The sequence below is a fragment of the Mirounga leonina genome, unplaced genomic scaffold (genome assembly GCF_011800145.1).
Source record: "Mirounga leonina isolate KUSES-001 unplaced genomic scaffold, KU_Mleo_1.0 Mir_127, whole genome shotgun sequence".
NCBI lineage: Eukaryota > Metazoa > Chordata > Mammalia > Carnivora > Phocidae > Mirounga > Mirounga leonina.
The window spans coordinates 66,126,580-66,153,246 of record NW_023270316.1 but is presented as its reverse complement, the minus strand read 5'-3'; the positions used below and the strand labels follow the sequence as shown (position 1 = coordinate 66,153,246).

The 26,667-nt window shown below is 36.5% G+C and overlaps 1 protein-coding gene across 7 annotated transcripts in view; it reads left to right on the top strand.

The window, feature by feature from the left end:
- Positions 1-26,667, top strand: part of NBEA (neurobeachin) — a 683,633-nt gene that overhangs the window by 590,717 nt on the left and 66,249 nt on the right. For all 7 annotated transcript variants that reach the window (XM_035003560.1, XM_035003559.1, XM_035003554.1 and 4 more), the window contains 2 exons: positions 9,333-9,473; positions 19,153-19,272. In XM_035003560.1, the coding sequence (XP_034859451.1) occupies positions 9,333-9,473; positions 19,153-19,272 (261 nt within the window). The remainder of the gene's footprint in view (positions 1-9,332; positions 9,474-19,152; positions 19,273-26,667) is intronic.

Genomic DNA, 26,667 nt, shown 5'->3' with positions numbered 1-26,667 from the left:
GTATTGATTAGCAATATTTGGATACTGTCTTAAACTCATGGAATAACCCAAGCCGAGGGTACAGCTTGCAAGGGGGGAAATGCAAAAAGGTACCAATTTCAAAATCGGGTTTATTGAAGTTGATAATTTTATTCATTTACTTGTTCTTTCCTTACACAAACTTTTATTCCACACCTACGTTGTGCCAGGTACAGGAGATAAAAAGACAATAAGAACTGTTCCATACTCTTCAGGGTTTACAGACATTTTTAGTTTACCCAGTGGCATATTATGTTCTTTTCCTTCTAATTGAAAGGAAGAACCAAGTAAGTGTAGACAAAGAAGAGAGTTGGTTCATAGGCACTGTGGTAACCAGAAAGAGTGAGGTATTTTTTGTTTGTTTTTACCTCCACTGTTTGTTGGAAATACGTAATAGGGTGACGGGGAGCTTTGAGGATTTACACAGAAGTCCCAAACAGGTCCCATGCTCTGCCTGCTTATGCTGAATGTCCCCCCTTATAGTCTCTTTTCTAGTTCCTTCTCGTTTAGCCAATTGCCCTACCCTTTCAGAGAGAGAGAAAATACGAGAGCCTGTCCTGCTTTGAAAACTTCAAGCTGTCAGGGGTGCCTGGCTAGCCCCAATGGTACCGCATGCAGCTCTTGATCTCAGGGTCGTGAGTTTGAGCCCCGTGCTGGGTGAAAGATTGCTTGTAAAAAAAAAAAAAAGGAAAAATTTTAAAAAGAAAGGAAAACTTTGAGCTGTTAGAGAAGGAACTGGAAACACTAGGAGCACTTCTGTGGTGTATGTTCTTAGAATACTACCTATAGAGAAGGAAGGAGCCTGCTTATGCGTTTTGGTGTCACATCTGAAATATAGCATGATCAAGGCAAACCTAGGCCAGAGTCGTTCTCCTTTAACCTTTCTTTCCAGCCAAAACAGAAGATCCAATAGCGATGATCTTGAAACTAATGTATAGGCTCGTCATTGTACTACTTAATATTTAGAAAGCTTTGGGCTCCTGGGTGGCTCAGTCGGTTAAGCATCTGAGTTCAGCTCAGGTCATGATCCCGGGGTCCTGGGATCGAGCCCCACATCAGACTCCCTGCTCAGTGGGGAGCCTGCTTCTCCCTATCCCTCTATGATCTCTCAGCTCATGATCTCGGGGGGGTGAGATCGAGCCCCACATCAGGCTCTGTGCTGGGTGTGGAACCTGCTTGAGATTCTCCCTCTCTCCCTCTCCCTCTGCCCCTCCCCACTTGCACACTCTCTCTCTTGCTCTGTCTCTTTAAAAAAATTTTAAAAATACAATTTATAAAAGTTTAAATGTTCATATTTGAAAGCTTTCTCTGGGTCATTTAATTGAGAAAAGCCCCTAACATTCTATACACAGGATAAACCAAATTCTGTTGTTTTTTTTTTAAGATTTTATTTATTTATTTATTTTGCAATGGGGAGAGAGAGAGAGCGAGAGAATGAGCCAGGGGGAGGGGCAGGCAGAGGGAGAGGGAGAAGCAGGCTCCCCACTGAGCAGGGAGCCCGATGCAGGACTTATTCCCAGGATCCTGGGATCATGACCTGAGCTGAAGGCAGATGCTTAACCGACTGAGCTGCCCAGGGGTCCCAGATAAACCAAATTCTTAATCAAACAGTAAAAAGGAGTTAGGGAAGATTAAAAATCTCCATTATTCTCACTCCCCAGAGGCAACTATTATTGTAGTATTATGAATATTCTTCAAATTTTTTTCTCTGAATAGGTAGCAAAAATATATTACTCATGTACTAAAGAATTTTTAGAAAACCATTGATAATACTATGATGCTGATAATGCTATGAGGCAAACGGCTTTTTGCAACCCTAGTACTCATAATAATAATTTAATATTACCTATAATCCATTCTCCACAAAACTATTGGAGTTACCTTTTTAAAGCCTAACTCAGATCTTGTTTATCTCCTGCTTAAAAGCATTCAGTGACTCCCCTTCACTTACCATAAAATATGTTTCATTTCCCTGATCTGCAAAGCCATATGATATGCCATTACCTATTTTCTCATGTCATCTCCTAATCCCTTCCTCTTGTCTACTGTGCTTCAGTCACAATCTTTCTTTCTATTCCCTGAACATGTCAGTCAGGCCTTCTTAGAGCCTTTGTACTAGCTCTTCCTCTGTCTCGAGTTCTCTAATTTCTGAACTGCGTATGACTGACTCTTCTGGTCATTCACATCTCGGCCGAGAGGTTCTCCTTGAGAGATGCCGTCCTTATCACCCAGTTGCTACTATCCCATTCTGTTTTCATTGTCAGTAAAGCACTTATCTCTGGTATTTTCTCATTGACCTAATTGTTTATTTAGGTTCCATCTGTCTCTGCCTCTAAAAACATATGCACACGTACACACACGTACACACACATGAAGCATCATGAGAACAGCAACCTCATTTATCTTATTGTAGGGTCTACAGTAATCTACTGACACATAGTAGGCGCTCCATATCTATTGAATGAATTTACCTTGGAATTTTTTTCAAATCAGCCTTTTCAATTAGATGCATAATACGCAGCAGGATGAGTATATCATTTGTTTAACTAGTGCCTTACTGGATATTTAGACTACTCCTAGTTTTGTGGGTATTTTGGTTTTGTTTTGTTTTGTTTTGCCATTTTAAGCAATGTTGTGAGAAATATAAATATCCTTGTATCTGATTCTTTCCATATTATAAATTCCTCAAAGTGGAATGATTGGATCAAAAGCAAGTGCATATTTAAAAAAATATTACCAGGTTGCCCCATGAGAAATGTATACCAGTTTATATTCCTACCAACAGTATTATGACATGTCATGTTTTGCTATACCCTGGCCACCACTGAGTATTGTGAAACGTAATTTTTGACAACCTAATGAATAAAAATAGTTTTTATTTGAAAAGTTTTAAAACTTGCCATGTACTTCTGACTTTTGGCTGTGAAGAACAGAAAATCAACTTAAACTGGCTATCGTTTAAAATAGAAATTTTTTACTGGCCCACATAACTGAGAAATCAGGATTGGTTAGTTCAAGAAAACCAGATCTGAGGGCTCACAAGTGTCATAGGTTGCTACATTTCTGGTATTTTTTCCTCATTGGTTTCATTTTCAGACAGCTTCCCTATGTTATAGCGGTGATGCCTTTGTAATCCCACTAGAAGAAGAGAGACCTTCTTTCCCAGATAGTCTCAGCAGAGTTTCATTGGAATAACTTGAATCATCTGCCCATTTCTGTACTAATCTTAGTGGCCATATGGATAGAATATGCTGATTGCCAAGTCTGGATCACATGCTCACCCAGGGGATCAGATAATGGAGTCAGCCCACCTGAACCAGGTATTCCAAGAGTAGGGAAGGAGTGGTTCATAAAGGAAGAAGGAGTAATGTATGCTGAACAATATTATATTGGATGAGCTGGCACTGTTTTTCCTACATATATTGAAAATTTGCTTCTGTAAATTGCTTGTTCATCTCATTTGCTCATTTATTCAACTAGATTATTCATCAGTTTCTTACTGATTTGTAAGAGCTCACTTTTTAAGGAGACTAGCCCTTTATCATATGTGCTACAAATACTTTTCACTTTGTTATTTGTCTTTTGATTTTGCCTAAAATTTTTGTCTGAAGTTTCCATATGGAAATTTAAATGTTATATAATCAGGGGCGCCTAGGTGGCTCAGTCAGTTAAGTATCCAACTCTTGATTTTGGCTCAGGTCATGATCTCAAGCTCAGCGCTGGGTGTGGAGCCTGCTTGAGATTCTCTCTCTCCTTTTCCCTCTGCCCACCCTCCCCCAAGAAATCAATCAATCAATCAATCTTATATCATCAGATCAATCAGTTTTCATTCATTCAGCATTTATTACATACCTAAAAAGAGCCAAGTAGTGTATCAGGTGCTGTGAACATAGAAATGAGTAAAAGCCATTGCCTTGAAAGGCTAGCTTATGGGGTAAAAAAAGTTACACACTTGCCTGTTACCGGAGAGTGTCATATAGGCCTTCACAGATGAAATTGGAGCTGCTTTGGGAAGAATGCATTGAAATTCCCTGGTCAGATAAGAAGAGAGGCAGGGGGGGCGCCTGGGTGGCTCAGTCATTAAGCGTCTGCCTTCGGCTCAGGTCATGATCCCAGCGTCCTGGGATCGAGCCCTGCATCGGGCTCCCTGCTCAGCGGGGAGTCTGCTTCTCCCTCTCCCACTCCCCCTGCTTGTGTTCCTGCTCTCACTATGTCTCTGTCAAATAAATAAATAAAATCTTAAAAAAAAAAAGAGAGAGGCAGGGAATTTCCTTGAGCACAGAAGCATGTGTAGGTATGATTTCTATGTTGTCCTAACTGAGAATTTTAAGACTGATGATATATAGCTCATAACTGAAAAAAATGAAAAGACAAGAATCCTTGAAGCCTATTCTCAGGATTCCCAAGCCCTTGGTTATTATACTGAAAGATAACAAGATAACTTCGATATGTTAGAAGCTCAGATGTGTTGAGAGAACGGAGATAACAAAAGCAATACCTAGAAGCCAAACAGATCAATCAGCTGTATCCCACTTCCAGCTGTATCTGGCACAGAGTATCAGCTGGTTCTGTAAAATGTATGGCCTCTGACTAGTGCAATCTTTTTTTTTTTTAAGCATTTTTTTAATGTTATGTTAGTCACCGTACATTACATCATTAGTTTTTGATGTAGTGTTCCATGATTCATTGTTTACGTATATCACCCAGTGCTCCATGCAGAACGTGCCCTCTTTAATACCCATCACCGGGCTAACCCATCCCCCCACCCCCCTCCCCTCTAGAACCCTGTTTGTTTTTCAGAGTCCATCGTCTCTCATGGTTCATCTCCCCCTCCGATTTCCCCCCTTCATTTTTCCCTTCCTGCTATCTTTTTTTTTTTTTTAACATATAATGTATTATTTGTTTCAGTGGTACAGGTCTGTGATTCAACAGTCTTACACAATTCACAGCGCTCACCATAGCACATACCCTCCCCAATGTCTATCACCCAGCCACCCCATCCCTCCCACCCCCCACCCACTCCAGCAACCTTCAGTTTGTTTCCTGAGATTAAGAATTCCTCATATCAATGACATCATATGATACATGTCTTTCTCAGACTAATGCAATCTTGATTGGACATTTCTTCATTGTCCTCATCTATAATGTGAGGGAGTTGGACTTGTAGGCCTGTAGGGTGCATTCCATTTCTGAAGAACTGTGATGGTTTAGGAATTAAGTAGGCAGTTACAGACATCAAGATCAGAATTTCCTATTTAGCCATGAAATGGCATCTCGGTGTTGTGGAAAGAGTAGAGACCCATGTACCTGTTTCCTCCTCATGAAATTAGGTTCAGAATGAATGTCTTGCCCACCTCAAGACTTACGAAAATCAATCTAGAAAATGGATGTGAAAACAATATCTTATATAAATATATAGTACTGTTAGCATTTGCAGCAGGGAGCACTAGCAATAGTGAGCTCAAAGATATTTTATATATGTAAGCAGAATCCTAATACCATGAACATGGGCATTTTCAAGGTTTTTTTTGAAATACCAGAATTCAGTTTTATTAATATTACTTTAATTGGACCTCTGATTCCTCTTGAAAACCATTTTTACTCTTAAAAATTATAATCTATTTTAATGGCATTGACTGCACCTCAAGTCAATCCACATTTATTTTTTATTTTTTAATTTATTCATTCAAAACAATCCAGCTGTGTGCCCAGACTTTCACATTCTCTAAAGTTCTTCAAATGCTTCCTGAAGTACCATTTACCCAATTAGTATTTTTTATTTAAATTATCTTTATTGTTCATTTTCACCTCTCTTATTTAATTTATACATCTATCCCATAAAATGCACTTGATAAAACTTGTAAGGTTTCATAAAAGATAAAGGTGTTGATCAATCAAGGCTAAGAGAACAGAAAAGGAAAGAAAATAGGAAAATGTAACCAAAGAAAAAGTTCACACTCAGAAATGCATGCCATAAGGATTCTAACCAAAACTTTTCAAAGAGCTCTATTTCTATTGCCTTATTAATAGTTATTATGAAAACAAAAAAGAAAGATGAGGTTCTAGTAAAAAGAAATCAATAGTAAACACTGGAGTGAACAAGATTAACCAATTCTGTTTATAATAATATTTCTCAGAGCCTTTCATGAGTAAATCTCCATGAGTATCTGTCAGGATCTTTGTTCCATATCATAAAGTCACAGGTGTGTGTTTGTTTTTTTGTTTTTTTGTTTTTTTCAGGAATACAAAGCTCTTTGTGGTATTTAAGACTGAGACAAATTTCTCTCTTTAATATTCAAACAGGGGAAATTGAGTGATAGAGTAGAGAAAATCCTCAACACCAGTTCTTCAGTAAATTCAGTTGCTTTATGTAGACGTGGTAATGTTACACGTATGATTTTCCCCCAGTTTTATATTGAAAATAGTTCTTTTGCAAGCCATGTAGGCTTTATAGCAGTTTTAGAAAATGATAACAATAATAATATTATAATAATAAATATATAAATATTTATATTTATGTATATAAATTTATATATAAATAATAAATATATAATATGAATATATAAAATATATATAATAAAAATAAAGTGCTACAGAGGTGGAATTTTATTTTTAATTTTTCATTGTTATCTGCATCATTTTCTCTTATCTGTTACAATGCCAAGTTATGGCATACAAACCGACAAGAACAAAATCATAATACATCTAATAGCAAGTTCTAAACTTTCACTTAAACCTTTTCATGTAGAAACAGTTAAAAAGCATAGAGGTGGCTGTTTCTAAAAGCCTACTGTTTGAGAGAAAAGGAAACTGGTAATAATTACTATGGTAATTATGATAAAAATGGAAAGAGATTACAAAATAAGCTTATATGTTTTATCAAGTAGAGTTTTACTGTTTCACCAGATTTCCTACCTTATTCATTTGCTAAATCCAAATGGCTTTGACGTTGCATTATTTGCTCAAATTTTAAAAGGATAACAAACACAACCATATCAGTTTATACATAGGTAAGTAGATCATTATAGGTAGGTAGATGATAGATGGACAGTTAGACAGATAGGCAGATAAATAGACATTATACATTTGGATCCCATAAGAAAATGTCATCTGTGATGAAATTTTTGTTTCCCAGACATTTTCAAGCATTTTCCCTTCAGATGATTTATTGCTTCCTGATTACTAGAGCAAAATAATAGAAAAATAGTAAGTACAAACTAGATCATATACATTTTGTTATATAAAATTCATTTCTAAATGCATTCGATAAAAATTCACAATTGGAAATTCATTTTAAGAAATTACTAATGGAGGCACGTACAGACTTCCAATACTCTGCACCTGTTTCCTACAAAGTATTATTCTGTCAGGCACTCCAAAACAATGACTTTGATGAAACTTGAGTAAAATAAAAAGAGCAAATATTTATTTTATCCCTTTTCCAGTAGTTGGGGAGAAGGCTGGAAAAGATTAGAGGAAGGGCCTTGTTCCTTTTTCAAGAATGTTTTGTGTGGTCTTGCAGAACAAACAAAATCTCAGATAAGGTCAATCCCTACAGATTGTGCAGCTGTTTTATGCACGTGAAAGATCCGTTAGCCTATTCAAGAGAGGACAAAGTATTAAACATTTTAAATGCTTTGAAAGAATAGTCTTTTAATATTGAGGTAGAAAAACAGATGTCTGCACATCTAGACAAGCATAAAATATGTTGGCTATCTGAAATGAAAAACTATTCCAATTCAGTAACAGCTCACATTCAGTCCACTATAGTAAGTACCCATTTACCAAAAAAAAAAAAATGATATATTTGTTTTAAATATTACTAATATTCTATGTGACATTTAATGAAATTACATAGCCTTTTTATATCTGTGTAAAAAGATTTGAGAGATGAACAGTGAAATTTAACACAGAATAAAATGTAAGCCTTAGAATATTTAAGAAATATGTTTAAAACCAAAGTTCTTAAACATTTTTTAAATAGTTAAATTAAAACAAAGTTTTCAAAAATTTTAAAAAATAAATTGTTTAGTCTTTTTTAAGTCATAATTAAGTTAAAGAAAAATGAGCATAGTTTACAAATAATATTAAGGATAAGAGGCCTTGCAAATAAGAGTTTTTTATGGAAATTCTAACAGACTTTTAACTGCTGACATCATTGCGTTATTTGAATTAGTCCCATGGAACCAAAAGAAAAAGCTTCCAAACAATTTATAAATGAATCTTTCTCTCTTGTGTAACATTACTTGTCCCATTGAAACACTCATTTTCTACTACTTCTCTTGTTAAAATTAAGCCCTGGAGGGAACTTCATAGTTAACTAGTAATATTAAATTTTGAATAAAGGAGTTCTATATTATACTTAGTATTCATCTTTTGTTTTCTCCATAAATATTTATATATAACAGTATGCATCCTAAAGCAAAATAATGTAGCTACTAGGAATCATGAGAATGGACTCCGTGTCCCAAAAACGAAAATCAGACAGAAACTAAAGCTAAAACAGTTTATTATTTGAAATCATAAGGACTATATGCTAGAAATTCTTTTAATGATTAGGTGTGCTAAGAAGTTTGAGGCAATGATCCAATTAACACATGCTTTGTTGGGGGAAAAAAAGTATGTATATTGTATCCTGAGCATTTTACTGTGTGCTCCACTCTAGGACTAACATCATCACTGGGATGATAGGAAAGGTCTTGGTGGCCTTACACAATGCTTTCTAGGGACTCAGAATTGTCTAGATTATTTTCATCAGCCTTAGGTTTGTAGTTTCACTTAATAAAGAAAATGTATGCACCATTTGTGTAATAACAGAATGGAACCAGCATTCCAACAGGGTTTCCATATGGGTGATTATTATCTTTCTCACTGTGGGTGACCCTCTAGGAAGACAAGGTTTTCTCTAATATGGTTGTCACATGGTCAACTGCTTCACCTTCTCCTCATTGGATTTCCTGTGATCAAGCTAAATGTTCATTACGATTATTACTAAGTAGGAAGGAAAATGACATTAAAAGTCTTGGTTTCGCCTTGACAGTTTAAACTGGATCATTCCTAGTAATCCAGTTTACTGAAACTTTTGGTAAAATCCAGAAACTTCGCATATATAAATCATGTTCCTGAGAGATTTTTAGCAAGTGTAAGGATCCATAATTAATATTAAAATCAAATTTGATAAAATGTAATACAAAATTATTTATGCTCTATGGTTAAAATGAATTAATGGTAAATATGTTCAGCATAAAGAGTTATAATATAGAATGTTTAATATAACTGTATTAAGTGAAATGCTTCTTTTCACTTCTTAACAGCCAATCGGTGCTTTGAACCCAAAGAGAGCTGTATTTTACGCAGAGCGTTATGAGACGTGGGAAGATGATCAAAGCCCCCCCTACCATTATAATACGCATTACTCAACAGCAACATCTACCTTATCCTGGCTTGTTCGAATTGTGAGTATCTTCATTAAGTTACTATACTTGTTATTTGTTTTAAACAAAGATTAGAGGCCAGTGAAATAGAAACGAGATTTCAAACTCTAGCAAAACCTGAATCCTTTTTTTAAAATGAGTTTTCTCATTTACAAAATCGGGTTAGGAAGATAGATTATTGTGAGCTTCTTAAGCCTAAACCAGTTATAAAAGGAACCAGACTCTTGGAGTGCATCCATAATGTCCACTGTTTCTTTTGTTCACTTATGGTTGCAAGCTGGCTCTCTCCCCTGGCCCTCTCAATCTTGCTTCTTGGGCAGGAAGAATTTAGAACAGTTTCTAAATGTTTTGAAGGCTTCTTTCTGTTTCTTTTTCTTTCTCCTAACACATTCAAGTCTCTCTGATCTTTCAAATACATATACACATCCATATGTACACACATACATGTACACATACGCACACACACAAGCTTCCTTGCGCCCCAACCAACACTGCAGTTACTTTCCAGTTCTCTCCCTTCAGAGTCACATGTAAGCACAGCCTCCACTAAAGTGCACATGTCCGGTGCTTCTCTCTGCTTTATCACCTCCCATTCAGTCTTTAGCCTGGCTGATTTAGGTTCCACACCCACCCCTTTACTGAATTGTTTTTGCAGAAGTCACAAGTTATGGGGCTAGAACTTCCCATTTCTTACCATGATGTATCGGAAGCATTTGGCACCATCGCTCACTTTCTCCTTCTTGAAATTCTCCCCTCTCGGGGTGCTTTGGTGGCTCAATAGGTTAAGTGTCTGCCCTCGGCTCAGGTCATGATCCCGGGGTCCTAGGATTGAGTCCCGCATCGGGCTCCTTGCTCAGTGGGGAGCCTGCTTCTCCCTCTCCCTCTCCCCCTGCTTGTGCTCTCTCTCTCTCTTTCTCTCTCTCAAATAAATAAATAAAATCTTTAAAAAAAAGAAATTCTTCCTTCTCATGATTCCTCAGACAATATCCTCTCTTGTTTTACTTCCTATCATCCTGCCCTACCCAGTCTCATGCTCAGAATTTTTTTTTCTCAATCTTTGTGTTCCCCAGGATTTTTCTGTATACTTTATCTGGGCTAGGCCGTTCAATGATAAGCTAATGCCTTCCAGCTTCTCTCTTCATTGCAAGTGTTTTTCTTGGGCTCCTGGCTTTTATTTCCAAGTGCCTACTGGATATTTCTACATGAACACCATGTACACCATTTCCAAAAATGAACTCCTCATCTCCCTCACAAACCTGTGGTGGTTCTTCCTGCATTTCCTATCTAAATAAATGGTGTGATCACTCACCCAGTTACCTGATCTAGATATTTTCTCTATTTTACCAGCCTGTTACATCCAATCAGACATCACATCAGTTAGGTTCTTCCAACTAAGTATCTCTGCAGTCTGTCTCCTTGCTCTATTAACTCTGGAATTTCCTTAGTTTAGGTTCCCATTATTTCTCATCTAGATTATTGCAGAAGCCCTTAACAAATCTTCTTGCCTTTAGTCTTAAGTCTTGCCTTCTTCAATCCAGTCTAGTTAAGAGCAGTTACTGGAATCAGATGGTCTGAAATTTTTTTTTCTATAAGCAACTGAAGAATGTTAAACCAAATCTGTAAATCAATACCATCAATAATGTCTTCTCCCCTTACTAAAATATACCTTAGACCACTCTGTTTCATGAGGCTGACTGGCCTCAGAAACACATTGGTAAAGTAGAGGACATGAAAATGTGTGTACGTGGGACCACATCTTATATTTTCAAAGATTTTTTTTCCTCTACCTAAATGACAGCTTTAGTTTGGAGGTCCTTCTCAAACATTCTCTCTCTTATGGGGACAAATTGAACTTATAACAAATACAGTATGAGTATCTTTTAAGTAACTTGTAAATCGCTGATAAGTAATATGCTACAAACAATTACTGTTATTACAATAAAAGATTTGTCAGAGTTATGATTCAGTTTAACTGAACAGAGATTTTATATTTTTATAATCTTAAAGCAGTATAAGTAGTTTTTAAAAGTTTAGATTTAACTAGCCTATGAGAAAATAAACCCAAATCTTATTTAAAAAATAAACTCTGTAATTATAAACTAAAGGAAAATACATAAAACTTTCTTTTTTAGACCAAAGTTACTAGTCTGATTTGTCCACAGATTCACCTTAATTACATGAACCTGGATTCTTTTATAAAAATGTTTCTGAGCTAATGTTTCTTAAGAAATTTTTTTAACTCTAGTACTTTTAAAGACTGAGAATTTCTATTTATTTTCTGTTAATTTTTGAAGCATATAAGATTTAAATAGGTGCCCAGTTACCCCTATAAACCAACCAGAACAGAGCACTTTAGTTTATGGGTTGTAATAATTTTTTAATACTCTCCAGATGTAGGAAAATACTTCACACTCACACAGGAGTTAAAGGCTTTTCTGAATTACAGACACACAGGCATATTGAGAACTTATAGCTTCTATCCTATAGTATCAGCCACAGGTCAAAACAAAACACAGAAACACAAAAAATTACCATTCAAGATCTCAAGGAGCTGGTGTCCTTTACAATGGACATAAAATATGCTCTTATTTGATTTGGGCTCACAAATAGGCAGACAAGAAAACAAAAAGACTAATAAATTATCTGATCACCAAATGGTGAGATCATAAAACCAAATTCTCGGTCATTACCACCACCAATGGGAAATGACTGATTCGCTGTGCATGTTATAAATGTTATAACAACAAAATTAGCAAAGGGGGTTAAAAAAAAAAAAAAAAACCTAGAGAAATAGTGTGTCAGTAAAGTTCAAGTTATGTTTGCTGCCCAGAATTCACTTTACAGGACAAGAAAAGACGCACCCAGGATTAAGCGGCCCTTAAGATTTACTTCCTAAACAGCACGGTCTGTCTGGCTTCATAGAGTTCACGCTCAAAGGGACTTCCAAAACTGTTACAGAAGGAAATTTTTAGAAAGCATTGAAGCCAGAGATATTCATCCTGGGAGGCCTTTTCACATCACCTTGGGTTCCATCAAGGACAATCATTGCTGTAATGAGCCACTGCCATGGGGAGAGGAAAACACCTCTTCTATTGGTGATTAAAAAAAAAAATCATTTCAGAAAGAACATTATCATAAAACTGGATTGTTTGAGAATTAATTGAGAGATATATGAGATAGTATTTTAAAATATATAAATTGGTATTCAATAGTTATGTGTAATCAAATTCATCTGAAGTCAGATTTATGACTTATTTATGTGAGTCCATAAAAATACTTGCTATTAGGGCACGTGGGTAGCTCAGTCAGTTAAGCATCTGAATCTTAGTTTTGGCTCAGGTCATGATCTTGGTGTCCTGGATTTGAGCCTCGTCTCAGGCTCCTTGCTCAGCAGGCAGTCTGCTTGAGGATTCTCTCTCCCTCTCCCACTGCCCCTCCCCCCACTTGCACATGCATGTTGCACATGCACACTCTCTCTCAAAAATAAATAAATAAATCTGTAAAAAAAAAATACTTGCTATCAACAGCTTGATTTAACTTAAGACCTTTGTATCCCTAATAAAGCTAAATACTTTCTCAAATCATAAATCATAATTCATCCTTAAGTTGATTTATTATTCCAGTGAAATGGAGTACAAATTTGAATCTGTACAAGAGTATGGCAGAAATTCTGTGCATATTTATTCTATAAATCCTCTTTCAGTATTATCTATAACAGTGCTGTACAATAGAAACATAATGCAAGCCACTTACGTAATTTAAAATTCCTAGTAGCCACATTTAAGAGTAAAAAGAAACAGGTGGAATTAACTTTAATAAACACATTTGTTAACCCAGTATATTCAAATGTTATGCTTTCAACACATAACCAATATAAAAAATTTTGAAGATATATTCTACTCATTTTTGTTTCTAAGTCTTTGAAATCCAGAATGTATTTTTATATTTACAGCACATTCATTATGAAGGAGCCATACCTCAGGTACTCCATAGTCTCGTGTGGCAAATGACTACTGTATTGGACAGAACGGATCTACAGGATTGCTTTTATGGGGACTCATTTAGCCAACACATCTTATGCCGTGCTGTTATAAATAGAAGTATCCTGGTCTAATAGCTTACCAAGTGTCTAACGTAATGGTCCAGGGAATTGTGATTTCCTCCCTCCCATCCCATGGAGTTTATGAAGTAGAAAATGCATTAAAATTCATGTCACTAAGAATTTGTTCATAAAAACAAAATACAGAGTATTTGCCCTTTACCTTTCAAGTCTTTTGGACCCAAAGTCATTAAACTCATTATTAGTTTCAATCAATATGCGTAGTATAACAATGATGATAACTGCTTTAAAATGCTAATCAACTTCATACCTCATTTCTTTAAATTAAAAATATTATTTTAGACAAACTACCAGTGAAATCACTTGTCTGAATTACAAGACCCTGAAAAAACTGGTTCCTTGATAGCTGCCATTGGGCAAATGATGAATGAACTATTAGAGTGGAGTTTGGAGTTTCTTCGGATATTAACTCGTATAAAAGGCACATTTTACTTGGAATGTTTTTACTTTAAATCTTACCCTGAACATATAGCATATAACATACACACAGAAGTAATTAAATCTTACCCTCTGACCTTTACATCCCTCAGCGACATATCCACCCTCTAAATTCACTATATTCCACCTAACTATTCAAAACTCGTTTGTCAAACATTTAATCATAATCTTTAAGGAAGTTAAATAGGTCATACAACAAAAGTTCATTTATAAATCAGTTATTTGGAATTTGGGACTTTTAAAAATAAATTATGGGTTTTTTGGAAAGCCTACCCAAGAGCCTATATCTTTAAAAGTATGTATTTGTAGTGGAAAAAATAGTAGAGACACTTTTACAGGTATTGTAATTAAAGCCCCAAGATAATGCTACTGAATAAAATAGTGTTGCCATGTTTATCTTGAATACTGATGCTTAAGGGACAATGCAGATTTACTTAGAGGAAGATGAGGAATTCTGTTTTTTCATTATTTTTCTATTATTATATAAGCTTCAGGTATACAGCTTTATAATTTGACATCTGTATTCATTACAAAGTGATCACCACCCCAAGTCTGGTTACCATTCATCACCATACAGTTGCCCTCTTTATCCACTTCACCCACTGTCCAAACCCCTTCTCCTCTGGTAACCACTAGTCTATTCTTTGTATCTACGAATTTGTTTTGTTTTATTTTGTTTGTTTATTTGTGTGGGGTTTTTTTTTTAGATTCCACATGAGTGAAATCATACAATATCTGTCTTTATCTGATTTATTTTGCTGAGCATATAATACACTCAAGTTCCAGCCGTACTATTACAAATGGCAAGATTTCATTCCTTTTTATAGCCAAGTAGTAGTCCTCTGTATAAATTCTCCACAATGTCTTTATCCATTCATCTATCAGTGGACACTTAAGTTGTTTCCATATCTTGGTTATTGTAAATAATGCTACAATGAACATAGGGGTACATGTATCTTTTCAAATTAGTCTTTTTGTGTTCTTTGGATAAATACCCAGAAATGGAAGAGCTGGGTTATATGGTAATTCTTTTCTTAATTTTTTGAAGAATCTCCATACAGGTAAGGAATTTTTAACCAAAAGCCTGGTTTATAATAGGTATATAGGTTAATTAAAAGGACTTTTTGAAGATTCTAAAAGATACTTCTGGATTCCTTCAAAAGGAATGGGAGAAAACAAACTTCTGGAGTTAGATAATGCACAATACAAATAATGGCTCCTCCATGTCGTAGAATGTGACCCTGAATTTTCTCAGATGTGAAACAGGAATAATTATACCTACTCTGAAGGATAATCACAAGGATGGAGTTACTGATTTCAGTAATACAGTGCGGAGCACAGAACAGGTGCCCAGTTGTCTTTGTTCCCTTCCCTTTGATCTTTATTATGCTTCATATCACTTCAAGATACACACCTTTTCTTTGATAGAGTTATGTTCCAAGCACTGCCTATTCCCCACAAATGGGGTTTGTTTCAAATGAAAAGAAGGCAAAAAAGAAAAGTACAGCAGAGAGGGACTTAAGAAAAGATTCTTATGATATTACTGAGCAAATATCATAGAAGACAGAAGACAAAAGAGGTTGAGTGAAGAGAAGAGGAGCAGGGGAAAGAGGTTAGGTTGCCCAGGATGGAGTTAACTGGTCTGTAGTCATTGAAAGGCAGGAAAAGTTGTTAGCGTCCTCGTAGAGGTTAAGGGTTGTGATAGAATTCAGTAGGACAGGTACAACTACCCAGTTTGGTTTTCTAGTACTAAGACAGGGTTGGAAGATACAAAGTGACCTTAGGGTAGATGTAATTAGGAGAAGGAGGTTTGCCATCAGCCATTCATATCGTAGGATCTAACAGGAAGCGCGTAAAATCCAACAAATGCCCACATTTTAATTTCTGAAATTTCTGCTTAATATGTTTTCATTTGTACATCTTCCGAACCGAAAGTTTTTCTAATAGGATGACAAATTATCTAATATGGTAACGTACACATAGAAAATGGTTCAGTCAGCATATGTTAAGTAAAAAAATACGAAAGTTTTTTAAGCTTAATGTAACAGTCCTCTCTGTTAGTCGGGCATGAGTCAAATGAGAAAAGAAAAGCCTTCCACTGTGCCTTGAAGTTAATAAGGAAACACATGGAAAAAGGTAATCTCCACGGTAATCAGAGCTTGAAAGATCAATACTCACTTAGAAACAAATAGGTTATCAATTTCTATTCGTTCTCTACCACTGTCACAGCTGGAGGCCTTCAGGAATAATGAGAATATATGTCCGTAATGTAGTATGTGACCTTAAAACAGTTGTTAATCAGATCTTTTTAAAAGCTTCTTAAAACTGTGAAATGTGGAATTCTTCCGTATTCTCTGCTTTTGGGTGCCACCAGTTTCATAAACTTCATGACCAGAAATAAAAGCAATTCTTTAATTTCAGATTTCTTTTTACTGTGCCCATCTGTGCTATTTTTGGCATGTCTTTGTTAATGTTTGAAAACCAGGAAGGATTTTATAATTTAGGTCAGGATAGAGATAGATCAGCTTTTAGTGGCTGATGGTAAAAAAAAAAAAAGTAAGGCTTTGATGTATAAATGGGGCTTCACTCACATCTGTGTAATAGGTTAAAAATCATAGAGACAAGTGCGATCCTTCTAAATTAATCTCTGCCTATGACTTGCAGAGAGAGAGAGAGAAAAAGAAAAAGGAAAAAAAAAAAAAAAAAAAAAACACCTGACATCGGCATACTAGAGCAATGAAGAAGTGGATTCTGAAGTTACAACTTTTTGGTCAAATGAGTAGTTAAGAACTGACAAAAACTATCTTACTCTTACCCAGCCACACCTAATCTCCCAACAGTACCTGTATGTTTAGGTGCATTCAGGAAACATTTATTAAACACTGACTGTGAGCCAAGCATGGTACTTGGTGCTAGGGATACAGAGATGGATGAGACCCAAGGCAGTAAGAGTCTGGTCAGTTTGTCAGTCTGGCTTCACATGAAGCCCAGCCCAGCAATGAAGACTTGACACACTGCATAAAGCTGTAGTCATTTTTATAACTGTGTCAGGTGAGACACTTCAAGCTTTCTCAATATTATTTAATTGTATTTAATTCCCGTAATTATCCCTGAGGTGTTGTCCTTCCCAATTAACATAGATGAAGGACCTGAAGCGGTTACTTAACACAGCTACTTAAGGTTAAATAACTTGCCTAAAAGAAGTCAGTGGTTTGTTCCAAGACTCCAACTTACATCTGTCATATTTCATTCAGTTTGTCATTTGCTACTTCTAGAATTGTTTTTAGCCCCAGTTGCACTAACTCAGTGATAGGATATGCTGCATTAATTACCTAATGTTCATTAGTGAGCTAAAAATCTGCAAAGCAAATTAACTAGTGAAGGACATCTCGTAAAATTTTTCTTCCTAACTTAATTTTGGTGACATCTGTCTGTCTTTCATATCACTTAAAATCTTAAACAGCAATATGGGCTTCCTGGATGCAGATCTGATTTTCAGGTGAATCAATAATACAGCCCTTCTCTATATATTGTTATATCATTCTTCTTCCTATCTTTTAATCATACTTTACTGTCATCCAATACTGATCATGAAAAATCGGTGGATCTGTTACAAACTCATAACATTGATGACATCCAGCCACACTAAATTTCAGGAAGAGACTGAGGAAGATGAATGGTTGTAGCCCAACAGCTGGCCCTTACGACCAATGACAACAAGAAAAGTTCAAAGGGGCCCCATAATGTTTTATAGATATAAAAGAATTAATAGGGATTATATATTAAAGAAAAATAACTGTTCAGGAAAACGTCGTGTCAATTTCTTAGCATTATTGAACCTAGAGGTGACATGTCATTCATCCTAGACTTAAGAGAGAATTAAAACCATGGAAAAAGAAATAGATATTCATCCATGTTATACTTGTAGTTAAGTAAGAAATCCTTGGTAAGAATGAATGTCATTCAGAAGTGAATTTAGTGACATCAGAAATAATGCCTCTCTCCCAACATAAAAAGTATACAAAAAGCATTAAAATTAAACACATTAGGACCATGTGATAGTCATTCTCAGGTTTCCTGCTATGGGAACATGTAGTGGGTGGCAAATACTGTATTTCTGCGAGGTGACAGTGACAGAATACTGAAAGGACTGTAGTGTATCTAGTCGCATTTGCACAGTATTTCACTGATTTCTTTGCCAAATTATACATGGAACAACTTCTGTGTACCAGGTATTATTCTAAGTGTTGGAGATAAAACAGTGAACATGATAGATGATGGAATCTGTTTCTATGGGGCTGGGGTTGGGGAGAGATAGACAAGTTACAAATCACTTACAAAACAGTGTGACAAGTGTTTCAGTGATGTATTTAGAAAATATAGGTTGTATTTGAACATACTGGAGAGCTTGGCAAATCAAGAAAAATCTTTCAGGAGAAAAGTGACATCTCGGCTGTTACATAAGGGATAGAAAGAACTTGGCCAAGTAAGGATGGTGAGGGGAAGGGATAAATTGGTACCAGGCAGAGGGAACATCCCCTGCAAATGACAGGAAGTGAAAGCCGCGTGGCATGACCTTAGAATGTGAAGAAGGGAAGGTGACGGGTAAGTTTCCAGATCATTCGGGATCTTTTAAGACAAATTGAGTAATTTAGACTTTCTCCAAAGAGCTCTGAAGAGCTACTGAAAGATTTTAAGCAGAACTTTGCATTTTAAAAAGATCATCAGACCGTATATGGTACAAGTACTTTAATAGACCTTCGTAGGTAATCTAAGATGGCCATTCCCTACCCAATTCCACAGTGCAGTGAACAGTGCCGGAGTGGTTTTCTTACGGCAGTGTTATTATGTGTGGCCTTAGGAGAAAGAACATCTGAGTTACAAACTAATAATAATGCAAAATCATTCATCATTAAATCATAGAGCACCAGAACTCCATCATCTTATGTATCAGAAGACTAAAGCCCAAGAAGCAAAATGGCCTGCCAAGGTTGCAGGGTGGCAGTGCCTCAGCAGCCCAGTCAAGCCCCGTTAGGCACCTCCTGACTCCTCACTGTTTCTACCTCAGGAGGGTTTCAAAGGAACAAGGCAGCTGCCTTCAGGAGGGTCAAATTCCTGATTCTTCTTCCTCTTTTTGCTTAGGAACCTTTCACAACCTTCTTCCTCAATGCCAATGATGGAAAGTTTGACCATCCAGATCGAACCTTCTCGTCGGTTGCAAGATCTTGGAGAACTAGTCAAAGAGATACTTCTGATGTAAAGGTAGGTTCTTTTATTTGTTGATAGTAATTTAATTTCAAAATATGCTGAAATCTTGATTTTTTTTTAATTGGTTGTATAAGACAGTTTTGTTCCGTGGTATGTTAAAATCATGTGGTACATCTAACCTAAAAGGAAACTAGAGGAAATAATTTTGAGCATCACAGAAAAGGATTCAGAATTCATTTATATTATTCAGTTAAGGTGTTTTTGTAATTTCAAAAAATTCCTATCTAATTTAGATCGAATAATCTGGAGATGGAAAAAAAAGGCCATAAATTGCCTTTCCTGCTGTTAACTCAATATTTGGCCCATTCCATAAAACACAGCAGGAATTGGATTTAACCTTAATGTGTCATATTGTTATAGCTTGCCCAGCTTTGGGTTTACGTAGCCTGGGGCAATTAATAAAGCATTAATGACAAGACCCATTTAAAATGTAGGCTTTTCTGTACAGCCTTAGCTTTTACTTGACTGTGCCTGGGGATACTATGCAACAATACACATTAGATTAAACCAACACACACACAATACCCAGAAACAGCCAGAGAGCAGAGTAATTTTACAGTTGGTACGATTTAACTATTGTTAAATACAAATATTTGTTATTCATTTATATGGGCTTTTGTCTCTTAAAAAAAGGTTGTATTCAAAGCAATAACATACATTTGTTCTCTCATATTTCTCAATTTTTTCTCTGATAATGAGATTTGATCGGGTTACTGCATAGGTATATGTGTTTCTTTCTAAGGCCTCTTTCTTCAAGGCAGTTTTTCCCCCATCACTGCCACTCATATTGTTAAATATAAAAATATTATGGAATTATTCCATTTAGGGTCTTAATCCAACAAAAGGCAGTGAATTAAAGTCAAAATTATCATTTTCATATTTATGTTTATCTATTGCAAGCATTTTTAAAGGCAATTACAGTGTTACTGAAGTGTAAGAAAACTGGATGAATATAACTTTGTTCGGTTCTTTTTGAAAGCAGAAAACAAACAAAATGGATCCAAGTAGTGTGTAGCTTCTCCATGTATTTTGTTCGTTACTATCAAAGTTTGCATAAATAAATGTTAATTTGTGCATATAACATATTCATATTTGGAAATAAGATAATTTAACATGCATCCTTACTATACTAAACTCTTAAGGCATACACTTTTCTTCTAGCAGCCTTATAACTTCACTGAGGAATTAAACTCTAAAGTGTCCATGAGTCATCATTTAAACTAACTCCCTACCAGTGAAATCAGGGAGAGAATCTGTTTCTTATTTTGTAACATTCTCAGAATTTACCCAGAAAATGAGGAGTCCAGAGGCTTCTAGAATTAGCCTAGTGTTCATAAAAAGCACTCAATAAATATTTTATGTTTGAATTAAATATTATTATCTATATTTTAAGGCTTCCTGTCATATTTAAGGTTATTCATATCTTAATTCGGAGCGATATCCACATTGTATCAAATTATTTCAAGTGAAAATGCCTGCTCACTCTTATTAGACATCGTCACAAAAAAGAAAATGGGCTTTTCAGCTTAATTCAAAGACCTACCCTCACAAACACACACACAGATCAAACTTAATCATTCTAATATACATAAGTAGATATGGTGTTACACTTTACTTTCTATCCTGAGAACTTTATTGATGCTTCTCATCACCAAAAATATCTCACCAAGTTACAGGTCAGTCTCTGATGACCAATGTTTGTATCAGGCTTTTCCCTCTACAACTGCTAGGATTTCTCCCAGAGTTTTCCTGTTCTGGAACTTTCAAGAAATGCTTACATTTTGTTACCAGTTGTGTTCCTTTGGTTCTTGGGGGTCACATCATCAAGGACAAAGACCAATGTGGCTGTTGCTAACTGGGGAGGTTTTTTGTTTTTTATCCTCAAGCAGCTGTGCTGAATACAAACAAGACCTATTCCCCCACCCCCGGACTTAATTAGTTCATAAGAAGCTCATTTCCCCAGCTTGACATTGCACAGATTTTTTGCATTTTCAGTTCTCTTTCATATTTTATGATACTCTATCTTGAATATCTTCCCATGTAGACCCTTTCTTTTTCAAGGCTGCACACTGCACACATACACAATCATTTATGTAGACAATCTCCTATTTATGGTAGTTTGTCTTTCTCTCTGATTGTTACTATTCAACACAAGGCTGCAGTAAACACCCTTGCACAGTGATCTTGATGAACTTTGTGTATACGTGTAAAGGATAATTTCTATTAATGGCTAAGTGGCTATATACATTTTTAATTTTGAAAGATACTGCCAAACCATTATTCCCGAAGATGATAATTCACTCCCTAGAGCAGTGTGTGAAGATGCCTCCTTCCCCACACCCTCCCCATTACTATTATAATAAACAGTGTAATTTTTGCTAATCTGGTGAGTGAAAATTTGTTTGGGCTTGCATGTCATTAATTGTGAGTGAAATTGAGCATTTTCATGTTTTGTATTTCAATATTTGACTCTTAAACTTACTCATATCTTTTCCCATTTTTCATTTGGGTTAAATATCTTTTTCTTACTGATTTGAAAAAGATCTTGGGTTCTCAGTCTTTCTGTTTTCCTCTATTTCGAGTGTGTGTGTATGTGTGTCTGTTTGTTCAAATGTATCAATCTTTCCATGTATGGCATCAGAATTTGAGGGTTCTCATTAAGGAAATGTTAGGTTTTTCTGGTAATACTGGTAGTAACTTCAGACTTTCTAAATTCCGCATTTAAATATATTAATTAAAACACATATATTTTTTTCCCTCTGAAAGAATACTTGATTTAGCAGGGAAGAATATGTTACCAAGAGTAATAATAGTTTTGCTAACTGTGTGTTAAAACCTAAGCTTTTGATTTCTTATCCCTAAGAAATATCCCTGTTAAATAAAGCATTGGATATAATTTTAAGGAAATGCGTTTCCATTTGTGAATAAAAGTATGTCTAGCAATATCTCCTAGCCTAGATAATCATATAAGAAAGAACTAGAATGGAGTAGTTGGTTTCATTCTGTCTTGCTTTATTAACATCAGTCTCTTCCTGTGGTAATGCATACAAGCTGGGCAGCGATGGAGTGTTGGTGAAGTGACCTTTCAGGAGCCAGGTCCCCTGAGTTAAGTCAGACTTGTTAGTTTTTACTTTATTTTTATTTTATTTTTTATTTCTCTTCTCCAGTGTAGTCTTGGTAACAACGACATTCAGCGTACTGGAGTTCTTACACTACGATTCCTTAATGCCTTCAAAAGTTGTTATATTACTTTTGAATAGCTATGTAGATGTCAGGAAAGGTAGCTGTGACAAAATGTCATTAAGGTGACATAGTGTAAATTAATACAGTTAATGGAGGTGCTCGCCACTGACTCATTGACCCATTATGAGCTCTTGTGGAATTAACGAATGCCAGGGCATCAATCTTTTGAAAAAAAGGAAGAAAAGAGATGGCAGCCTTAAAACCTTGCAGTGAATTATATTAGAGAAGTGAAAACGTCTGGGTTGGATTTGATTTCACTAGGAAGCCATAGAATGGTATGCTCTCTCAGCAAAATATATTAAACTGAAATGTCAGATTTGATGCAATAGGTATACAATTATGATAGTGTTAATAGTGGTCTTCTATCATTCTAAGACATACTTTCAAGTCCAATTTCTCAGCAGCTTGAACTTGTCATAAGCTTGTAAATTAGAAATTGTGTTTGAGGGTATTTTCTTATTATTGACAGAACGCATATAACACTATTAACTGTACCATGGGGTTTTAGTATAGCTGTTAAAATAAACCAGAAATCACATTTACAGACACAAAATGCCTGTTATAATATTCATCTTGCCATTTCTTTGATAGTATTTGGTGTCTTTCCGCACTGTTTTTCATTTAGGAAATCTTAAGCTAGTTGGACTCTTAAAGAGAAGCTGATTAACAGAAATCAATGGGAAGAGAGTAAGCAGGAGAGCTCTTATGTGAAGTAGGCAAGTTGGTACCTAAAGTGCTCTGAAGGAGCACACTTACCAGTTGACAGAGTAGCATGCATGCTTTCTGAATGGTTCTCAATAGTTTTTAAACTGCTTTTTTTGTCATTTATTTGATAGTCTTCAGAACAGCCCTGTGAGATAGCTATCCTTATTCTTGTTTTGTAAAGGAGATCCACGGATATTAAGTGGCCTGCCTAAGTTCACACCGTAGATAAGGAGGAAGCCAGAACTAGCACTGAGGTCTGTTTAGTTATTTGTACTGCCTTTTCATTGATTGGCGTGCTGCTTTCATTCTTCTGCATGACCGTATAATCATATCCAGCCACTTGGACTAGTTTCGAATCATTGATCAATCAAGTGTTACTTTAGTCATTTATTGCTGTGTAACAAACCACCCCAAACTTTAGTGGCTTAAAAAAAAAAAACACAGCCACTTATTTCCCTAGAGTTCTGCAATCAGAGTAGGGTTCATCAGGTACAGCTTGTCTCTGATCCACCTGGAGTCAACTGGGGTGGCCTGTGTGGGTCTAGAGGATTCGAGGTGACCTCACTCACTTATGTGTTGCCTCACCAAAGATGACTAGAACTGCTAGGGCCTGGCTGGTCCTCTCTTTCTCTGTATAGTCTTCCTAAGAAAATCACACTTTCTTTCATGGTGGCTTGCTAGCAAGAGGATTTAAACAAAAAAAGGGGGGGGGGTGATCTGCAAGGCTACTTAATGCCTAAGCTTGAAAGTCACATAGTGTTACCCCCACAGCATTCTGTTGGTCAAAACAAGTCACAGGGCCAGCCCAAGTTAAGGAAGGAGAGAAATGAACTCTACCTCCTGGTGAGCTGAGCAGCAAGGTCACATTTCAAGGGGACATGGACGTTAGAGGGGTGTTGGTGGCCCTGTCTGGAAATAGTCTACTAAAGTCCTTTCTCTGGTCACAATTCACATTCCTCCTACTGCAAAATATATTCAACTTGTTAGCCACATTATTGTATCAGGACCAAAATCTAGTATCTCATGGTCTGTATCAGGTCCAGACACAGATACGATGCAGAAATTTCTAATTTGGATACCTGGAACCTGGAAAGACAAGTTATCTGTCCCGTGTACACTCAGCATATGGTGGTGAGGCAGAAACAGGTAAACCTCAACAGACTCTACTCCGGAGGAGGGGCTATGGAAGGTACAGAACAGTGGCTGGTTCTTGGCAATTGCCGCCAGGCACGTGTTGCCAGTTTCCTGGACTCTGGTGACAGGTCCTCTGGGACCTTGGCTTTGCCCTCTGGATCAGCTTTCTTTTCCATAAGAAATAGCCCTTGTCTGCAGCCGAGTGGCTTTCTGCGAATGCTTCCTGATCAGAGAAAGTTGGGGCCAAGGCATCTTTTAACCTCCTTTAAAATTCTGTCAACTTTCTGTGTATCAACTTATAGTTCATTATGAGAAAAAACTAGCACCCTAAAATCCTTTTGAGGCAGGATCCTCTCTATTTCTGCCTATGAGTTAAGATGCTGTTTATAATGCCCTTAAGATTCCTAGAATCCCTTTGTGTAGCTGAGTGAGTGTACAAACCACCACCTTAAATTTTGCTGAGCACTTACAAAGGGGTTTATAGCCACGCCTTTTACCCTGCTGCCACATTTGATTTGCAGCACCTTGGAATCTCTCTTTCTCTTAAAAAAAAAATTCTCCCTCTCCCCCTGCCCCTCCCCCTCTAAAAAAAACCACACAGCAACTATATATTTGTTGACAGTTGCGCAGCTGGAGTTAAAGCCCAGCAAGGACGGCTCATAGCTATGCCACATGGTGACAGCTGGAGGGGTGTGGCTGGGCCAGAGAACTCAGCATGGCTTTCCTCACGTGTTTCGTGTCCCATCTGAGCGAGCCAGAATAGCTGGGGACCGTCCAGACACGTGTGTCTCTTTCCACGATCACTCCAGCAAGGCGGCCCCACTACTTTCTGTGGCTGTTGGCTTCTAAGCGGATAAAAACAGAGGCTGCAAGGCCTCTTAAGTCTTAGGCTTCTCTAGAAGCCCTGCACTATCACTTTTTCACATTCTGTGCGTTGAAATATGCCTGCATATTCAAAGGGAGAAGAAATAGAGTCCCCCACTTTAAGGAACGAATGGTAACGTGGAAATGCCAGAGAGAACAGGGGACAGGAAGGGTTGTTACAGCAATCTTTGAAAAAATTTTACAAGCTACTAATTTTAAAAATTATAAGTTCTAGTCTGGTTTATACCATGCAGTTCAATCTGATTGTGCACTTAGACAAAACTAAAACCTGAAATGCAAATAGCTTTAAAAATATATCTGCTTAGGCTAGGTAACATATAAGTTAGTCCATATATTTGATAAAACCCTTTAATCATCTGAGTTGTCTACATTTGTGTTCCTTCAAATACAAACATCCAAAGTGACCATTTTGTTACTGGTTACAGGGTATACTCTGGTACTGGGTAAACTCAGCAGCAATATTTTTGATCTGCATCAAAAAAAATTGATAGAACGAATAGCTTCTAAAAGGTATTTTGCATACAGCTATTAAACGCATTGTTTTACCCATTATCACCATTTAATCCTCACATATCTACCCCTGTGAGTTCATAGCTATCATCATCACAATTTTGCATATGAAGAAATTGATTTTTTTCCCAAAGGGTCAAGAAACTTGCCCAAGCTGGCAAGAAGTCCAGATTTAAAATCAGATCTATTTGACTCTGGCACACATAAAATAACCCTTCCTGGCAGAAGAAGGGGATAATCCCCAAACCACCTCCGGCCGTCTCCCTCTTACCTTCACCTACCCGCTCGCCCTAAGGACCTCTGCTTAAGCTAACACAGCTTGAAAACCGTGGCCTTCAGTATTGTTTTTATCACTATTTCATGACTGAAATTCAGGAAATGATAAACACACAGCAATAATTGATTCTTTTTTTTTTTTTTTTGTATCTCACACATTTGTATTGAGCATCTGTTATGTACTAGGCACCATTGCTAGCAAGTGAGTGGTGTGAAGCAGTGAGCAAAATAGACAGTGACCCTACTGTCATAAGATTTCCAGGATAGTGCGACACGGGAGCCTAATATATAAAAAAAGAAAACTATAATTGCTGTGCAGAAAATCAAAATAGAATGAAGTCATATGGAATGACGGACTGGGCCATTGCTTCAGAAGGCAAAATAGAGAATATAAGAGCAGAGATCCTGGATTTAAAGCGATTGGTTTTGATATGGGGCTTTACCACCTATTTCCGGTGTAGTCATTAGCAAATTACTTACCTTCTCTTTGTGTTCATGTCTAGAAAGTGGGAAGAATGAGAATACCTACCTCATGAAATTTGGGGGAAGACTAAGAAAATATATATAAAGCACTTACAACAGTGCCAAGACATAACATAAGATACAAATAATAAAAATAATAAATAAAATAAATAA